Raw genomic sequence first — 17357 nt, forward strand, 5'->3', positions numbered from 1 at the left:
AACCCCCCCCCCGATCACCTACAGAGCAGAAAAATGAAAAACTGCCAATTATAGAAACAACTTTAACCCTTTACTGCTGAACTATGCTTCAGCCCCTGAACCACAATATTAACATTACCAAGCACCACGTAGCACCTGCTTCTTTTCATCCAACTCTGCTGCAAGGTGCCACCTCCAGCTGCTCTTGCCATTTATGGAAATGCGCTCACAGCACAACCATTCCAAGCAAGCAGCCAGCAGCCACAGGGCTTAGCTATCTTTAGGTGACCTGTGCTCATTAGTCGCACAGAATAAATCAGATCTTCTAAAGAATAATCACACTTTAACTGAAAAGCATTTCTGTGTAAATATATAAACACGATACAGACATAGCAAAAAGTGTCCCTTTGTCATATAGTTTTAAAAACTAACCGATTTAATCTTTTGATCCTTGCATTTAACACTATATAAGGACACACAATATGCTGCCCAAGGTGTGAAAAAACTTGGAAAGTTTGCCAAAAAAGAAGTACACCCCTATTAAAAAAATGCAATCCTTATTAAAATCAAGAATTGCTTAAAAGCAAATTAGACAATTTGAATTTCAAACATAAAAAAGACTGTGGTAATTATAAGCCTTTAAAATTGCTCTTTTTTTTTGGGGGGGGGGGCAGGGAAAATAACACATTCCATACCAGTCTTCACAAGAAGTAATGAGAAAGGGGGCAAAGTGGGTCCATTTTGCTCCTAAAATGTATGGGGGGGGGAGAGAGAGAGAGAACGGCTGCAGCTGATCAATACAAAGGCATATAGAAACATTATTGGGACATGAGACCCATATTTTAATTTCATGAATCAAACAGAATAAATGATCTTAAACAACTTTCCAATTTACTTCTATTAGGACATCTGCTTCATTCTCTTGGTATCAGTTGTTGAAGAAGTAGTAATGCACTACTGAGAGCTAGCTGAACACATAGGGTGAGCCAAGACAAGAGGCATATATGTGCAGCCAATCAGCAGCTAGTTCCCAGTAGTGCATTGCTGCTACTGAGCCTACCTATGCAGTTTTCTGTCCAGAACCTTTTTAGTGGGTACACCACCCGGCCAAAATCGTAACCAATATTAAGCTAAAATTAGAGACCATTAAAAATGATAACAATTTTATTGCACAAATCATCAAAGGGACAGTCTAGTCAAAATTAAGCTTTAATGATTCAGATAGCTATATAGATTAATTTTAAACAACTTTCCAATTCCCTTTAATCGTCAAATTTGCTTTGTTCTTTTTATTCTTAGTTGAAAGCTAAACCTAGGTAGACTCATATGCTAATTTTAAGCCATTGAAGGCAGCCTCTTATCTTAAAGGGAGGGTTAACACCAGATTTTTATTTTTTTTAAAAAGATAGATAAATCAATTACCCATTCCCCAGTTTTGCATAATTATTATTATCAGGTATTTGTAGAGCGCCAACAGATTCCACAGCGCTTAACCAACACAGTTATAATTATACACATTTTACCTCTTTAATTACCTTGTATCTAAGCCTCTACAGACTGACCCTTATTTCAGTTCTTTTGACAGACTTGCAGTTTAGCCAATCAGTGCTCACTCCTCAGTAAATTTACGCGCATGAGCTCAATGTTATCTATATGAAACACATGAACTAATGCCCTCTAGTGGTGAAAAACTGTCAACATGCATGTAGATTAGAGGCGGCCTTCAAGGTCTAAGAAATTAGCATATGAACCTCCTAGGTCTAGCTTTCAACTAAGAATACCAAGATAAAGCAAAATTGGTGATAAAAGTAAATTGGAAAGTAGTTTAAAATTACATGACCTGTTTGATTCATGAAAGTTTTTTTTTTTTGGACTTGACTGTCCCTTTAATGCACTTGACAGTTTTCCCACAGCTAGAGGGTGTTAGTTCATGTGCACCAAATAAATAATGCCGTGCTCACGCCCATGGAGTTACTTATGAGAGGGAATTGATTGGCTAAAATGCAAGTCTGTCAAAATAACTAAAACAAGGTGGCAGTTTCCAGAGGCTTAGATATAAGGTAATCGCACAGTTAAAAAGTGTATTAATATAACTGTGTTGGTTATGCAAAACAGAGGAATGGGTAATAAAGAGATTATCTTTTAAACATTAAAAATTCTGGGAGTAGACTGTCCCTTTAAATACATTTATGTTAAATGATGCCATTAGTTTGTACTTTGGATAGCAGAAAATTATATAATAGAAAATATTACACTGCCCCCACAAGGCAACTTTATAATGCCACCCGGCAAGCAACATCTTCTAGAGAATGAAACTATAAAGCTATCTTCTCTACCAATCATGAAAGTTTAAAAAGGGATATGAAACCCAAAATATTTCAATTTTGTTATTCAAACAGAACATACCATTAAAAAAAAAAGTTTCCAATTTACTTCTATTATCAAGTTTGCTTTGTTTCCATGATATTCTTTGAAGCGATACCTAGGTTGGCACCTGGAACACTACAAGGCAGGAAATAATGCTGCCAACTAGTTCTCGTACAAACGGATAACATTCTTAAAAAAAACTGCTGTCATATTCTCCAGGATGGGCAGGTTCCTGAGCTTATGTCCATGCTTTTTAACAAAAGATGACAAGAGAACAAAGAAAATTGATCATAAGTAAATTAGAATGCCGATTTCTGAATCATGAAGGTTTAATTTTGACTTTATTGTCCTTTATAAACACCCAGTAGAATGGATACATTCGAACAATATTTAGGAACAAAAAATAACTATCCAGGCCACCAGACCTAACATCCAACAAAATAAGATGGATAGATTTATAAATAAGTGCTAGTCTATTTATGAACACCTATGTTAGTATCTACCTGTAAGAGGGCAGTCACAAAAAGGGCACTGGCCAGTACAGATGTTAGCTCTTTTTTAAATTTATTATACAAGCAACATGAATTGACTCACACATTTATATCTAAATGTTTACAAACATTTAAAGGGATAGTCTAGTCAAAAATTAAACTTTCATGATTCCCGATTCAGATAGAGCATGCAATTTTAAGCAACTTTCTAATTTACCGTTAACAATTTTCTTCGTTCTCTTGGTATCTTTATTTGAAAAAGCAAGAATGTAAGCTTAAGAGACAGATCATTTTTTGGTTTAGCACCTGGGTAATGCTTCCTGATTGGTGTCTAAATGTAGCCATCCAATCAGCAAGCACTGCTCATGTTCTGAGCCAAAAATGGGCCGGCTTTTAAAGGGACATGAAACCCCAAATTTTTTCTTTCATGATTCAGATAGAGAATACCATTTCAATCAACTTTCCAATTTACTTCCATTTAATTTGCTTCATTCTCTTGTTAAAAGGTTTTTCTAGGCAAGTTCAGAAGCAGTAGAGAACCTAGGTTCTAGCGGTTCATTGGTGGCTGCATATATATTATATATATATACACACACACCGATTGTGATTGGCTCACCCTTTAGTTCAGTTAGAAACCATTAGTGCATTGCTACTCCTTCAGCAAATGATACCAAGAGAATAAAACAGATTAGATAATAGAAGTAAATTAGAGAGTTGTTTAAAATTGTATTCTCTATCTGAATCATGAAAGAATTTTTTTGGGTTTCATGTCCCTTTAAGCTTTCATTTTTGCTATTTCAAATAAAAATACCAAGAAAAATTGATTATAGGAGTAAATTAGAAAGTTGCTTAAAATTGCATGCTCTGAACCGTGAAAGTTTAATGAATAGACTATCCCTTTAAGATTAAATCTGCATTGACAGTATACCAATTAAAAAAAAACTGGGAATAGAAACACCTTTCTGTACTATACAGTGCCCAAGTACAATAGCATAACACATTTACTGTTGCCCCAAAAAATTATATATATATATATATATATATATATATATATATATATATATATATATATATATATATATATATATATATATATATATATATATATATATAGTCACACACATAAAAAATGTCAATTAGTATGGATTAAGAGAAAAGATAAAAACAGAGAAATGTTGTTGTCTAACTAGAATAACTTTTTGAAGACTATTTACTTTTAAAAACAATTTCTTTTAATTTACATATTTTTGCCTCTAAACATTCCTAGAAGACTCTAGTAACTAAGAGTTGCAGGCTTGTGTATGTATCCAAGGGATGCTGGAATAACTGTATTCTGAATCTCTCCTGCATTTCTAATAGGTCTCTGTTAAGGACAATAAGCAGTTAAGGCTTTTTCAAACCAGCAGCTGGAAAGCAGCCAAAAGAAGTCAAGTTTCCTCCTGGTAATCAGTCACTAGCGGGTGTTTCTATGGTTATCACTACACCAAAACACAGGGTACAATTTACTAGAGAAAAAAAATTAAAAACTCAACCCTTCTTTCACATTTTTTTTTAAATGATGTTGGAAAAAGAATGGCTCATCTCACCAAAGCTCTGAGAAATGTACTTCTGACTCCTAACATTTTTTATTATTCCACATAAAAACATGACTAGACTTATGTAGTTGGCTGTGGGTGCATAGAGGAAATACAGCCTCTAAAAACTGACTTGTGGCAACATTAAAGTGAAAGTAAATCCTAGCGTTTTATAAACGCTAGGATTTACTATTGAAACAAATAAAAGGCACTTTTATTCATGAAGTATAAGAAACTTCATGTAGAAAGCTCCTTTTTTTTATTCAATCGATCGCCACTCTTAGCTCTTACAGCAGGCAACGGCTAAAAAAAATTTTTGGCTAAGGAGGTGATGTTTTCACCTCTTAGCCCATAGCCGTGCGGTAAATCCGGCTTGGCACCGAAACACCAAGATTTACTTTCACTTTAAACAATATGAACCCCCATTTTTTTCCCATTTATGATTCATAGATCATGCAACTCTAAACAACTTTCTTATTTACTTCTATTAAAATTATTTCTTCAATATCTTGGTATCCTTGGTTGAAAAGCAGGGACATATGCTTAGTAGCCGGCCCATTTCTGAAGAATTATATTGATAACAGAAGTAAATTGTAAAGTTTTTTTTATTGTATACTCTGTCTGAATCACAAAAGAAAAATGTAGCATTTCATATCCCTTTCATTTCAAACTTATATACAAGCATTCTTTACTCATTTATCCCCAAATCTGATCCAAATGTGTGTAAAAAATACAGGAGCTAGCAACTGTAATACACACACACACACGTATATATATATATATATATATATATATATATATATATATATATATATATATATATATATATATATATATATATATATATATATATATATATATATATACACACACACATACAGTGGATATAAAAAGTATACACACCCCTGTTAAAATGTCAGGTTTTAGGTAAAGGGAAATAAAATGGTTGCATAAGTGTGAACACCCTTAAACTAATACTTTATTGAAGCACCTTTTGATTTTATTACAGCACTCAGTCTTTTTGGATAGGAGTTTTTCAGCATGGCACATCTTGACTTGGCAAAAACACTCTAAATCTGTCAGAATGCGAGGACATCTCCTGTGCACAGCCCTCTTCAGATCACCCCACAGATTTTGAATTGGATTCAGGTCTGGGCTCTGGATCGACCATCCCAAAACTTTATTCTTCTTCTGGTGAAGCCATTCCTTTGTTGATTTGGATGTATGCTTTGGGTCGTTGTCATGCTGAAAGATGAAGTTCCTCTTCATGTTCAGCTTTCTAGCAGAAGCCTGAAGGTTTTGTGCCAATATTGACTGGTATTTAGAACTGTTCATAATTCCCTCTACCTTGACTAAGGCCCCAGTTCCAGCTGAAGAAAAACAGCCCCAAAGCATGATGCTGCCACCACCATGCTTCAATGTGGGTATGGTGTTCTTTTGGTGATAAGCAGTGTTGTTTTTGCACCAAACATATCTTTTGGAATTATGGCCAAAAAGTTGAACTTTGGTTTCATCAGACCAGAACACCTTTTGCAACATGCTTTTGGGAAACTTCAGCTGTGTTTTTGCAAAATTTAGCCGGGCTTTGATGTTTTTTTTGTTTTTAGAAAAGGCTTCCGTCTTGCCACTCTACCCCATAGCCCAGACATATGAAGAATACGGGCGATTGTTGTCACATGTACCACACAGCCAGTACTTGCCAGATATTCCTGAAGCTCCTTTAATGTTGCTGTAGGCCTCTTGGCAGCCTCCCAGACCAGTTTTCTTCTCGTCTTTTCATCAATTTTGGAGGGACATCCAGTTCTTGGTAATGTCACTGTTGCACCATATTTTCTTCACTTGATGATGACTGTCTTCACTGTGTTCCATGGTATATCTAATGCCTTGGAAATTCTTTTGTACCCTTCTCCTGACTGATACCTTTTAACAATGAGATCCCTCTGGTGCTTTAGAAGCTTTCTGCGGACCATGGCTTTTGCTGTAGGATGCGACTAACAAAATGTCAGGAAAGACCTACTAGAACAGCAGAACTTTATTTGGGGTTAATCAGATGCACTTTAAATGATGACAGGTGTGTACTGACTACTATTTAACATACATTTGAATGTGATTGCTTAAAGGGACACTGAACCCAATTTTTTTCTTTTGTGATTCAGATAGAGCATGCAATTTTAAGCAACTTTCTAATTTACTCCCATTATCAAATTTTCTTCGTTCTCTTGCTATCTTTAAAAAAAAAAAAGAATGCATCTGAGCTTTTTTTTGGGTTCAGAACTCTGGATAGCACTTTTTTATTGGTGGATAAATGTATCCACCAATCAGCAAGGACAACCCAGGTTGTTCACCAAAAATGGGCCGGCATATAAACTTACATTCTTCCATTTCAAATAAAGATATAATTAAGAAAATTTGAATATAGGAGTAAATTAGAAAGTTGCTTAAAATGTCATGCTCTGAATCACAAAAGAGAAAATGTGGGTTCAGCGTCCCTTTAATTCTGAACACAGCTACATCCCCAGTTATAAAAGGGTGTTCACACTTATGCAACCATATTATTTTATTTTTTTATTTCCCTTTACCTAAAAGATTTCAGTTTATTTTTCAATTGAGTTGTACAGTTTATAGGTCACATTAAAGTTGGAAAAAGTTCTGAAATGATTTATCTTTGTCTCATTTTTTTACATCATAGAAACCTGAGATTTTAACAGGGGTGTGTATACTTTTTATATTGTGTATATATATATATATATATATATATATATATATATATATATATATATATATATATATATATATATATATATATATATATATATATATATATACACATATATATATATATATACACATATATATATATATATACATAAATTTATGTACAGAATTTAAAGAATAATGCCATCAATCGTCTTGCAATGCTGCTGTTTCATCTCACAGCAAGTCTTACTTCAAGATGTAAAGCTCTGCAGTAATAATGTTAATTATTTGTAAGATTAAAAAGCAACTGCTGTATTGATATAGAGCTAGCTGGTTATTGGAGGCTACACGTATGCTCTTGCCACTGGCTCATCAGAACTGTGCAGCTTTCAGATTACCCTAAATATGTGTTAAACGTCAAACCTGTTTGCACTGTTAAAGGGACACTGTACCCAAAAAAATTCTTTTGTGATTCAGATAGAGCATGCAATTTTAAGCAACTTTCTAATTTACTCCTATTATCAAACGTTCTTTATTCTCTTGGTATCTTTATTTGAAATGCAAGAATGTAAGTTTAGATGCCGGCCCATTTTTGGTGAACAACCTAGGTTGTCCTTGCTGATTGGTGGATAAATTCATCCACCAATCAAAAACTGCTGTCCAGAGTTCTGAACCAAGAAAAAAGCTAAGATGCCTTCTTTTTCATATAAAGATAGCAAGAGAATGAAGAAAAATTGATAATAGGAGTAAATTAGAAAGTTGCTTAAAATTGCATGCTCTATTTGAATCACAAAAGAATTTTTTTGGGTACAGTGTCCCTTTAAACAAGCAATCAACAGTTCAATAATAAAATGTTCTGAGCGCATCGGAGAAGGGTGGATAAAAATTTAAGATTTTATTTAAAAAAAAAATTGGAAAAGTGAAATTTTTATTTAAATCAGATTTTGTTTTAATTTATAGGATTTTGTTAAATAAAATGCCAGCACCTCTCTAAGCCTATGATGGACACTGCACAAAAGTTTTAAAAAAATAATATTTTTTTTTTATTTTACATGGTACCTGAAAACCATCCAAACACTATTTAAAAATGTTTTATAAAGACTACATTTTAAAATGAGTTTAAATTAACACCAATCATAGTAATACCACAATACTTGTAGGTTTAAATGTAATACAGCACTACAATACTGACAGTACTGTAGCAGTGAATACAATATATCAATATCTTTATTGGAAATTGATAAAGGTTGTGAAGTAAAAATGCAAACAGTAAAAACTGTTTTCCCATTCATGTTTCAGATAAAACATACAAATTAAAAAACAAATTGGAAAGTTGTTTAAAATTGTATGCTGTATCTGAATTACAAAAGATTGCTGGGAGGTTTATGTCCTTTTAAGAACTTATATATGTCAACTGATTACAATCATATGCATAAAAAAAAAAAAAAAAAACTTTCAAAAGGATTTCACTGTATTCAAATAGACATTATATTGGAAACATATTTAAAAAAGTTAAATACACAGACATGAACAAATGGTTCATACCTTTGAATTATTATGCATAGAACTAAAAAAAAAAAAAAAAAAAAAAAAATTGTGTGAAAAATAAACACATACAATTAGGATATAAAATTGTATTCTAAATAGAAATCATAAAACATTTGCAATGTCAAATAGTTCCCATTGAATTTACAGACTGAATAATACATAATCTCCTTACGGCTCACTCCATTAGGTACAACGTCAGCTAATGGAACATATGCTCTCTCACCCCTTTATAGTGAAAGTAAAAAAACCCAAAAAAAACTAATTCACAAACATGATATTTTTTTTTAATGACAAAATTGTAAAACTGAAATTTGACAGAAACTTACAGGGAATATCTATTTGCTCACAGCATATGCCTATTGACATATGAATCACTGGTTGGTAACTTCCATAGCTTTACAGGTATACAAGAACAACCTCCATCAGCATTACAAAATGTGATAAGATATGGACATGCAGAAATATATAACTGTAGCACATTTAAGTAAAATTGTATGCTTTATCTGAATCATGAAAGCATAATTTTGACTTCCTGTCCCTTTAAATTTGCCTTTAACTTCTGAATGAGAAAGTCTGACAGTGAGAGAGAACTGTCAGTTAAAGGACCAAAAAAGTAGGAAAATTGCATGCACAAATTTATTAGAACATGTACATTAAGACTTTCTACCCTATCTACTGTGTGTTTCAACTCCCACAAAGGGATTAAACACACAGTAGTACAGCTTGGATCTAGTAGTGTTCTGTGGAAACTGATCCAATCTGCAGTGCTAGTTTCACTGCTGAGTCTTAAGAATAGTGTTATTTAATTGGATCAGCTGCACTTTCAGCTTCGGACCAGCAATGCTCTGCAGATCCCAAGCAGCACTTCTACTGTATGTTTACCACTTTGCTGGAGTTAAACACACAGTAGTGCATGGTCGAGTCTTAAACTTACACGAGCGATAACAAGTACATTACAATCAAGGTGAGATTGTTTAGTAGCAATATATCAAAGGCTATTGGGGCTTTTTTCAATTTACTAAAAAAAAAAAGAAAATCACCATACACAAAAAAAAAAACGTTATATAGAATGGGAGCTATTAGAAAGAAAAAAAAACAACTCTGTAGTTTCCCAAATAAACAATCAAGAGTTACAAAATCATAAGGGCAAAACAAGGAAAAAATGTTAGCAATAAAGAGTTTGTTTTCAGCCAGTGGATAGTTGTGTAAATATATAGAGGAAATGATGTGAATTGTTTATTTAAATGTGTAAATCAGCAGAACAAACTAAGAGCAAGTTATTACAGAAAAGCTAATGTTCAAACTTCCAAGAATTCCTCGGCTACTTGTAAGTCTTGTACGCCTTTATGACGATCAATGGGTTAAAAGAACAACTTCAAGACTAAATACTACCTATAAAAAAGTATGAATTTAATTTTACACAACAACAAACAGATTAAATTCACACACGGACTACATTCTGGCTGCACGTGTGAAGTAGACAGTTGCAACCCAGGTGCTTTAGTGCACAGCAGGCCCAGCCTCTCACTTCCGTGTTTACATGTCTCCTCTTCCCTCCAATTCCATCCGCATTGTGAGCTCACGCTCCCCCTGCCAATCAAAACAGCGCTGACAACCAATTGGCCCACAAGCCCAGCCTGTACACCACGCTCTCATTGGCAGGCGTTCACATTTCGAACCTTCCCCGGAAGCCAATTGGCTGCCGCGCGCTGCCCATCATACAACCCGTTTGATCTCAGCGCTTCCGCTATAAGCGGGTATTTTTTTTACCCGTTCTGCAGAAAACATTCCCGTATCACAAGCATTTTAATAAATTCATAATAAATATAATGTGCAATCCTTTGGTGCAGTATTATAGACTTGCAACTGCTATACCAACAATTGCACCGTTATCTTCTTGGCGGAGAGAAAGATGTAATTGCGTATCAATGTGATGCATCCTCTTGTCAGGAAAAGGGTTAATACATCTCACAACAATATTGTGTAATTACTGAAACAACAACACTAACGAGATAGTGAATAAGAATGCAATCTAAAGAATGCAGATACAATTGTCATTCGCTAGCCTACAATTCAAATCACTTGTTCCAGCTGCAAATTCTGCAATTACATAGAGAAAGCCTGCTACATATCTAAATAAACACGAGCACTACACATATAGTGCTGTTTAACTTTGAAAAGGTGGTTCTGTGCAGTGCGAGATCGTGCACAGAGAGACAGCGTGGCAGGACACAACAATCTCACACACTTCCTGGTTCCCAGTGCATCTCCGTGCAGCAGCTAACCGTGCCATACCCTGCAGCCCCAGCACTTCCTGATTCAGCCTCCGTGATTTCCCCGCACACAAAACGTGCGCATCTGCCTGTCAGCACACTGGAACCGCAGCTAATGCCCCCGCACATAGGCCCCCATAGGGATGTGCATGCCGCCGCGACTGGCCCCCGTTGCACACGCGCCCTTACCGGCTCTGATGAGCAGATCGAGCTGGTTAGTGGCTCCCTCATGCAGCGAAGTCGCCATGTTTGTTATCCCAGGAGCTGCAGCTTCACATTGAGTCACAGCAGCAGGTAGAGGAGGAAGCGTTGATACAGGACACACACAGTAAGTGTGCGAGAGGAGGAGTGACAGCCGAATCCTTCCGCACTCTACAGGAAGCACACAGTGTGAGTCGCCTGCACGCTCACGGTGTATGTGTGCTAGTTGCCGATTCGCGATCCTTCCGCACAGACAGGAAGTGCTCAACAGTGCCACACAGCACACACACGCTGCATGCAGGCGGCCACTCACTCAAGTGTAGTGCAACCAACAGCAGCACAACTACACAATAAGTAAACAGTAGCAATGTGTAATACTAGCACATACAGCATCTCATTTCAGATACTAGAAGCAGCCCACGCAATATGTATCTAGTTATATCTTGCTTATGTCCTACTCCTGCACGGTAGTAGATGAGCATGATCCCAAAAAACACCAGCCTCAAAATAACGGAGTTTATGGAAGGGCTTGATGCTGTATTCATATGGTTTATCATAGGGTAAATGTACGCACTGAACCGTTGTCATATGTAATGTAAACATTGTAACGGATATATCCTGTAAATATGTATACTGTAACAAATAATTGTGTATGCTTCTAAACAAATAATCCATTAGTTTATTCGTCTGTACTAACTAGATATGGTAGGAAGATTTAGTTATGAATGAGCGAATACATATTTTTTTTTCTATCATTATCTACAGGTCGCAAACTTGTATCTAAATTTCTATGTAGTCTTTATTTCATACTTACCGTTGAATAACATAGGTGTGTAATTGTCGGTATGGGGTGATTTTTCTAATTGTAAATAGTATTTCAACAAATTTGTGAATGCAAAAGCTTTTTCTCGCAAGGTTAATGGTACAGTAATCATGAGAAAAAAAAACATAATTTATGTAACAATTTACCTGATAAACTCATTTCTTTCATATTGGCAAGAGTCCATGAGCTAGTGACGTATGGGATATACAATCCTACCAGGAGGGGCAAAGTTTCCCAAACCTCAAAATGCCTATAAATACACCCCTCACCACACCCACAATTCAGTTTAACAAATAGCCCAGAAGTGGGGTGATAAAGAAAGGAGTAAAAAGCATCAACAAAGGAATTTGGAAATAATTGTGCTTTATACAAAAAATCATAACCACCATAAAAAGGGTGGGCCTCATGGACTCTTGCCAACATGAAAGAAATGAATTTATCAGGTAAATTCTTACATAAATTATGTTTTCTTTCATGTAATTGGTAAGAGTCCATGAGCTAGTGACGTATGGGATATCAATACCCAAGATGTGGAACTCCACGCAAGAGTCAATAGAGAGGGAGGGAAAAAAATAAACAGCCATTTTCCGCTCAAAAACATAATTTATGTAAGAACTTACCTGATAAATTAATTTCTTTCATATTAGCAAGAGTCCATGAGCTAGTGACGTATGGGATATACATTCCTACCAGGAGGGGCAAAGTTTCCCAAACCTCAAAATGCCTATAAATACACCCCTCACCACACCCACAAATCAGTTTAACGTATAGCCAAGAAGTGGGGTGATAAGAAAAAAGTGCAAAAGCATAAAAAATAAGGAATTGGAATAATTGTGCTTTATACAAAAAAATCATAACCACCACAAAAGGGTGGGCCTCATGGACTCTTGCTAATATGAAAGAAATGAATTTATCAGGTAAGTTCTTACATAAATTATGTTTTCTTTCATGTAATTAGCAAGAATCCATGAGCTAGTGACGTATGGGATAATGACTACCCAAGATGTGGATCTTCCACGCAAGAGTCACTAGAGAGGGAGGGATAAAATAAAGACAGCCAATTCCGCTGAAAATAATCCACACCCAAAATAAAGTTTAAATCTTATAATGAAAAAAACTGAAATTATAAGCAGAAGAATCAAACTGAAACAGCTGTCTGAAGTACTTTTCTACCAAAAACTGCTTCAGAAGAAGAAAACACATCAAAATGGTAGAATTTAGTAAAAGTATGCAAAGAAGACCAAGTGGCTGCTTTGCAAATCTGATCAACTGAAGCTTCATTCCTATACGCCCAGGAAGTAGAAACTGACCTAGTAGAATGAGCTGTAATCCTTTGAGGCAGAGTTTTACCCGACTTGACATAGTCATGATGAAACAAAGATTTTAACCAAGATGCCAAAGAAATGGCAGAAGCCTTCTGACCTTTCCTAGAACCGGAAAAGATAACAAATAGACTAGAAGTCTTTCGGAAATCCTTAGAAGCTTCAACATAATATTTCAAAGCTCTAACTACATCCAAAGAATGCAACAAGTTTTCCTTAGAATTCTTAGGATTAGGACACAATGAAGGAACCACAATTTCTCTACTAATGTTGTTAGAATTCACAACCTTAGGTAAAAATTTAAAAGAAGTTCGCAACACTGCCTTATCCTGATGAAAAATCAGAAAAGGAGACTCACAAGAAAGAGCAGATAATTCAGAAACTCTTCTAGCAGAAGAGATGGCCAAAAGAAACAAAACTTTCCAAGAAAGTAATTTAATGTCCAGCGAATGCATAGGTTCAAACAGAGGAGCTTGAAGAGCCCCCAGAACCAAATTCAAACTCCAAGGAGGAGAGATTGACTTAATAACAGGTTTTATACGAGCCAAAGCTTGTACAAAACAATGAATATCAGGAAGACTAGCAATCTTTCTGTGAAAAAGAACAGAAAGAGCAGAGATTTGACCTTTCAAGGAACTTGCAGACAAACCTTATCCAAACCATCCTGAAGAAACTGTAAAATTCTAGGAATTCTAAAAGAATGCCAAGAAAAAAGATGAGAAAAACACCAAGAAATGAAAATCTTCCAGACTCGATAATATATCTTCCTAGATACAGTTTTACGAGCCTGTAACATAGTATTAATCACAGAGTCAGAGAAACCTCTATGATTGAGAATCAAGCGTTCAATCTCCATACCTTCAAATTTAAGGATTTGAGAACCTGATGGAAAAAAGGACCTTGCGATAGAAGGTCTGGTCTTAACGGAAGAGTCCACGGTTGGCAAGTGGCCATCCGGACAAGATCCGCATACCAAAACCTGTGAGGCCATGCTGGAGCCACCAGCAGAATAAACAAACGTTCCTTTAGAATCTTGGAAAAAGAACTATAGGCGGAAAGATATAAGCAGGATGATACTTCCAAGGAAGTGACAATGCATCCACTGCTTCCGCCTGAGGATCCCTGGATCTGGACAGATACCTGGGAAGCTTCTTGTTTAGATGAGAAGCCATCAGATCTATTTCTGGAAGTCCCCATATTTGAACAATCTGAAGAAATACCTCTGGGTGAAGAAACCATTCGCCCGGATGTAGTGTTTGTCGACTGAGATAATCCGCTTCCCAATTGTCTATACCTGGGATATGAACCGCAGAAATTAGACAGGAGCTGGATTCCGCCCATACAAGTATTCGAGAGACTTCTTTCATAGCCAGAGGACTGTGAGTTCCTCCTTGATGATTGACATATGCCACGGTTGTGACATCGTCCGTCTAGAAACAAATGAAAGACTCTCTCTTTAGAAGAGGCCACGACTGAAGAGCTCTGAAAATTGCACGGAGTTCCAAAAATGTTGATTGGTAATCTCACCTCCTGAGATTCCCAAACCCCTTGTGCTGTCAGAAACCCTCATACAGCTCCGCAACCTGTCAGATTTGCATCTGTTAAGATCACAGTCTAGGTTGGAAGAACAAAAAGAAGCCCCCTGAACTAAACGATGGTGATCTGTCCACCACATCAGAGTGTCGAACAATCGTTTTTAAAGATATTAATTGAGATATCTTTGTATAATCCCTGCACCACTGGTTCAGCATACAGAGCTGAAGAGGTCGCATGTGAAAACAAGCAAAGGGAATCGCGTCCAATGCAGCAGTCATAAGACTTAGAATTTCCATGCATAAGGCTACCGAAGGGAATGATTGAGACTGAAGGTTTCGATAAGCTGAAACCAATTTCAGACGCCTATTATCCGTCAGAGACAGAATCAAGAACACTGAATCTATCAGGAAACCTAAAAAGGTTACCCTTGTCTGAGGAATCAAACAAACTTTTTGGTAAATTGATCCTCCAACCATGTTCTTGAAGAAACAACACTTATAAAAGACTGGAAAGGTTCTTTCTCACAGGAGGCAAAGTTTGTAAAACTGATTTGTGGGTGTGGTGAGGGGTGTATTTATAGGCATTTTGAGGTTTGGGAAACTTTGCCCCTCCTGGTAGGAATGTATATCCCATACGTCACTAGCTCATGGACTCTTGCTAATTACATGAAAGAAAAATAATCCACAACCCAAATTATAAATTTATTCTTTCAATGACAAGAAAAACTTAAAACATCAGCAGAAGAATCAAACTGAAACAGCTGCCTGAAGAACTTTTCTACCAAAAACTGCTTCTGAAGAAGCAAATACATCAAAACGGTAGAACTTAGTAAATGTATGCAAAGAGGACCAAGTTGCCGCTTTGCAAATCTGATCAACTGAAGCCTCATTCTTAAAAGCCCACGAAGTGGAGATTGATCTAGTAGAATGAGCTGTAATTCTCTGAGGCAGAGTCTTACCCGACTCCAAATAAGCTTCATAAATCAAAAGCTTTAACCAAGAAGCCAAGGAAATAGCAGAAGCCTTCTGACCTTTCCTAGGACCAGAAAATATAACAAATAGACTATAAGTCTTCCTGAAATCTTTGGTAGCTTCAACATAATATTTCAAAGCTCTTACCACATCCAAAGAATGTAAGGATCTTTCCAAAGAATTCTTAAGATTAGGACACAAGGAAGGAACAACAATTTCTCTACTAATGTTGTTAGAATTCACAACCTTAGGTAAAAATTGAAACCAAGTCTGCAAAACCGCCCTATCCTGATGAAAAATCAGAAAAGGAGATTCACAAGAAAGAGCAGATAGCTCATAAACTCTTCTAGCAGAAGAGATAGCCAAAAGGAACAACACTTTCTAAGAAAGTTTAATGTCCAAAGAATGCATGGGCTCAAATGGAGGAGCCTGTAACGTCTTCAAAACCAAAAGAAAATTTATGCTTACCTGGTAAATTTATTTCTTTTACGATATGACGAGTCCACGGATTTCATCCTTACTTGTGGGATTTATCCTCCTGCTGACAGGAAGTGGCAAAGAGCACCACAGCAGAGCTGTATATATAGCTCCTCCCTTCCCTCCCAATCCAGTAATTCGACCGAAGTTAGGAAGAGAAAGGAAAAGCTAAAGGTGCAGAGGTGACTGAAGTTTAATAAAAATAAATATATACCTGTCTGAAAAATGAGAGGGTGGGCCGTGGACTCGTCATATCGTAAAAGAAATAAATTTATCATCAGGTAAGCATACATTTTCTTTTCTTTTACAAAGATATGACAAGTCCACGGATTTCATCCTTACTTGTGGGATACCAATACCAAAGCTAGAGTACACGGATGAAAGGGAGGGAACAAGACAGGAACCTAAACGGAAGGCACCACTGCTTGAAGAACCTTTCTCCCAAAAACAGCCTCAGAAGAAGCAAAAGTATCAAATTTGGAAAATTTGGAAAAAGTATGAAGAGACGACCAAGTTGCAGCCTTGCAAATCTGTTCAACAATAGCACATTACTCATAATGTATACTGCTTACCCCTACCCATAAGGTACATATGTCAGCCTGTTCTGTGCATCAAGTCTCCTAGAAACTAAAAAGACTGAACATACCTCAAAGTTGCTTGTAGCAAGACATCGTTCTCCACACTGAAGATTTTCTTTCACTACCTTCAGACGCTGTGGGAACCATCATGGATCTTAGACAAAATTTCTTAAGATCAACATCAGTTTAGAAAATCAAATGTCCCCACTTCTCTTAGGAAGTAAGAAACTGACAAATTTCTCCCTGAGAAAAATAGTACACACTGGCACCATTTTAAAATAAAAAAAATCCTGATTGAAGAAAATAAAACTAACACCTCACTTTACCTCTTCCTAGTACTAACAAGGCAAAGAGAATGACTGGATTGGGAGGGAAGGGAGGAGCTATATATACAGCTCTGCTGTGGTGCTATTTGCCACTTCCTGTCAGCAGGAGGATAAATCCCACAAGTAAGGATGAAATCCGTGGACTCGTCATATCTTTGTAAAAGAAATAAAGACTCCAAGGAGGATAAATTGAT

At 36.2% G+C, this 17357-nt stretch overlaps 1 protein-coding gene across 3 annotated transcripts in view; it reads right to left on the reverse strand.

Moving 5' to 3' along the window:
• The window catches only part of ELF2 (E74 like ETS transcription factor 2), a 453216-nt gene that overhangs the window by 60966 nt on the left and 374893 nt on the right, over nt 1-17357 (reverse strand). The window contains exon 1 of one of the 3 annotated variants that reach the window (XM_053703675.1): nt 11119-11285. The exons of the other annotated variants lie outside the window; for them this stretch is intronic. Within the exon in view, the coding sequence (XP_053559650.1) occupies nt 11119-11176 (58 nt within the window). The 5' untranslated portion in view covers nt 11177-11285. Of the gene's footprint in view, nt 1-11118; nt 11286-17357 lie in introns of those variants that run through there. 3 annotated transcript variants of the gene reach the window in all.

The sequence above is a fragment of the Bombina bombina genome, chromosome 2, assembly GCF_027579735.1.
Source record: "Bombina bombina isolate aBomBom1 chromosome 2, aBomBom1.pri, whole genome shotgun sequence".
Classification (NCBI taxonomy): Eukaryota; Metazoa; Chordata; class Amphibia; order Anura; family Bombinatoridae; genus Bombina; species Bombina bombina.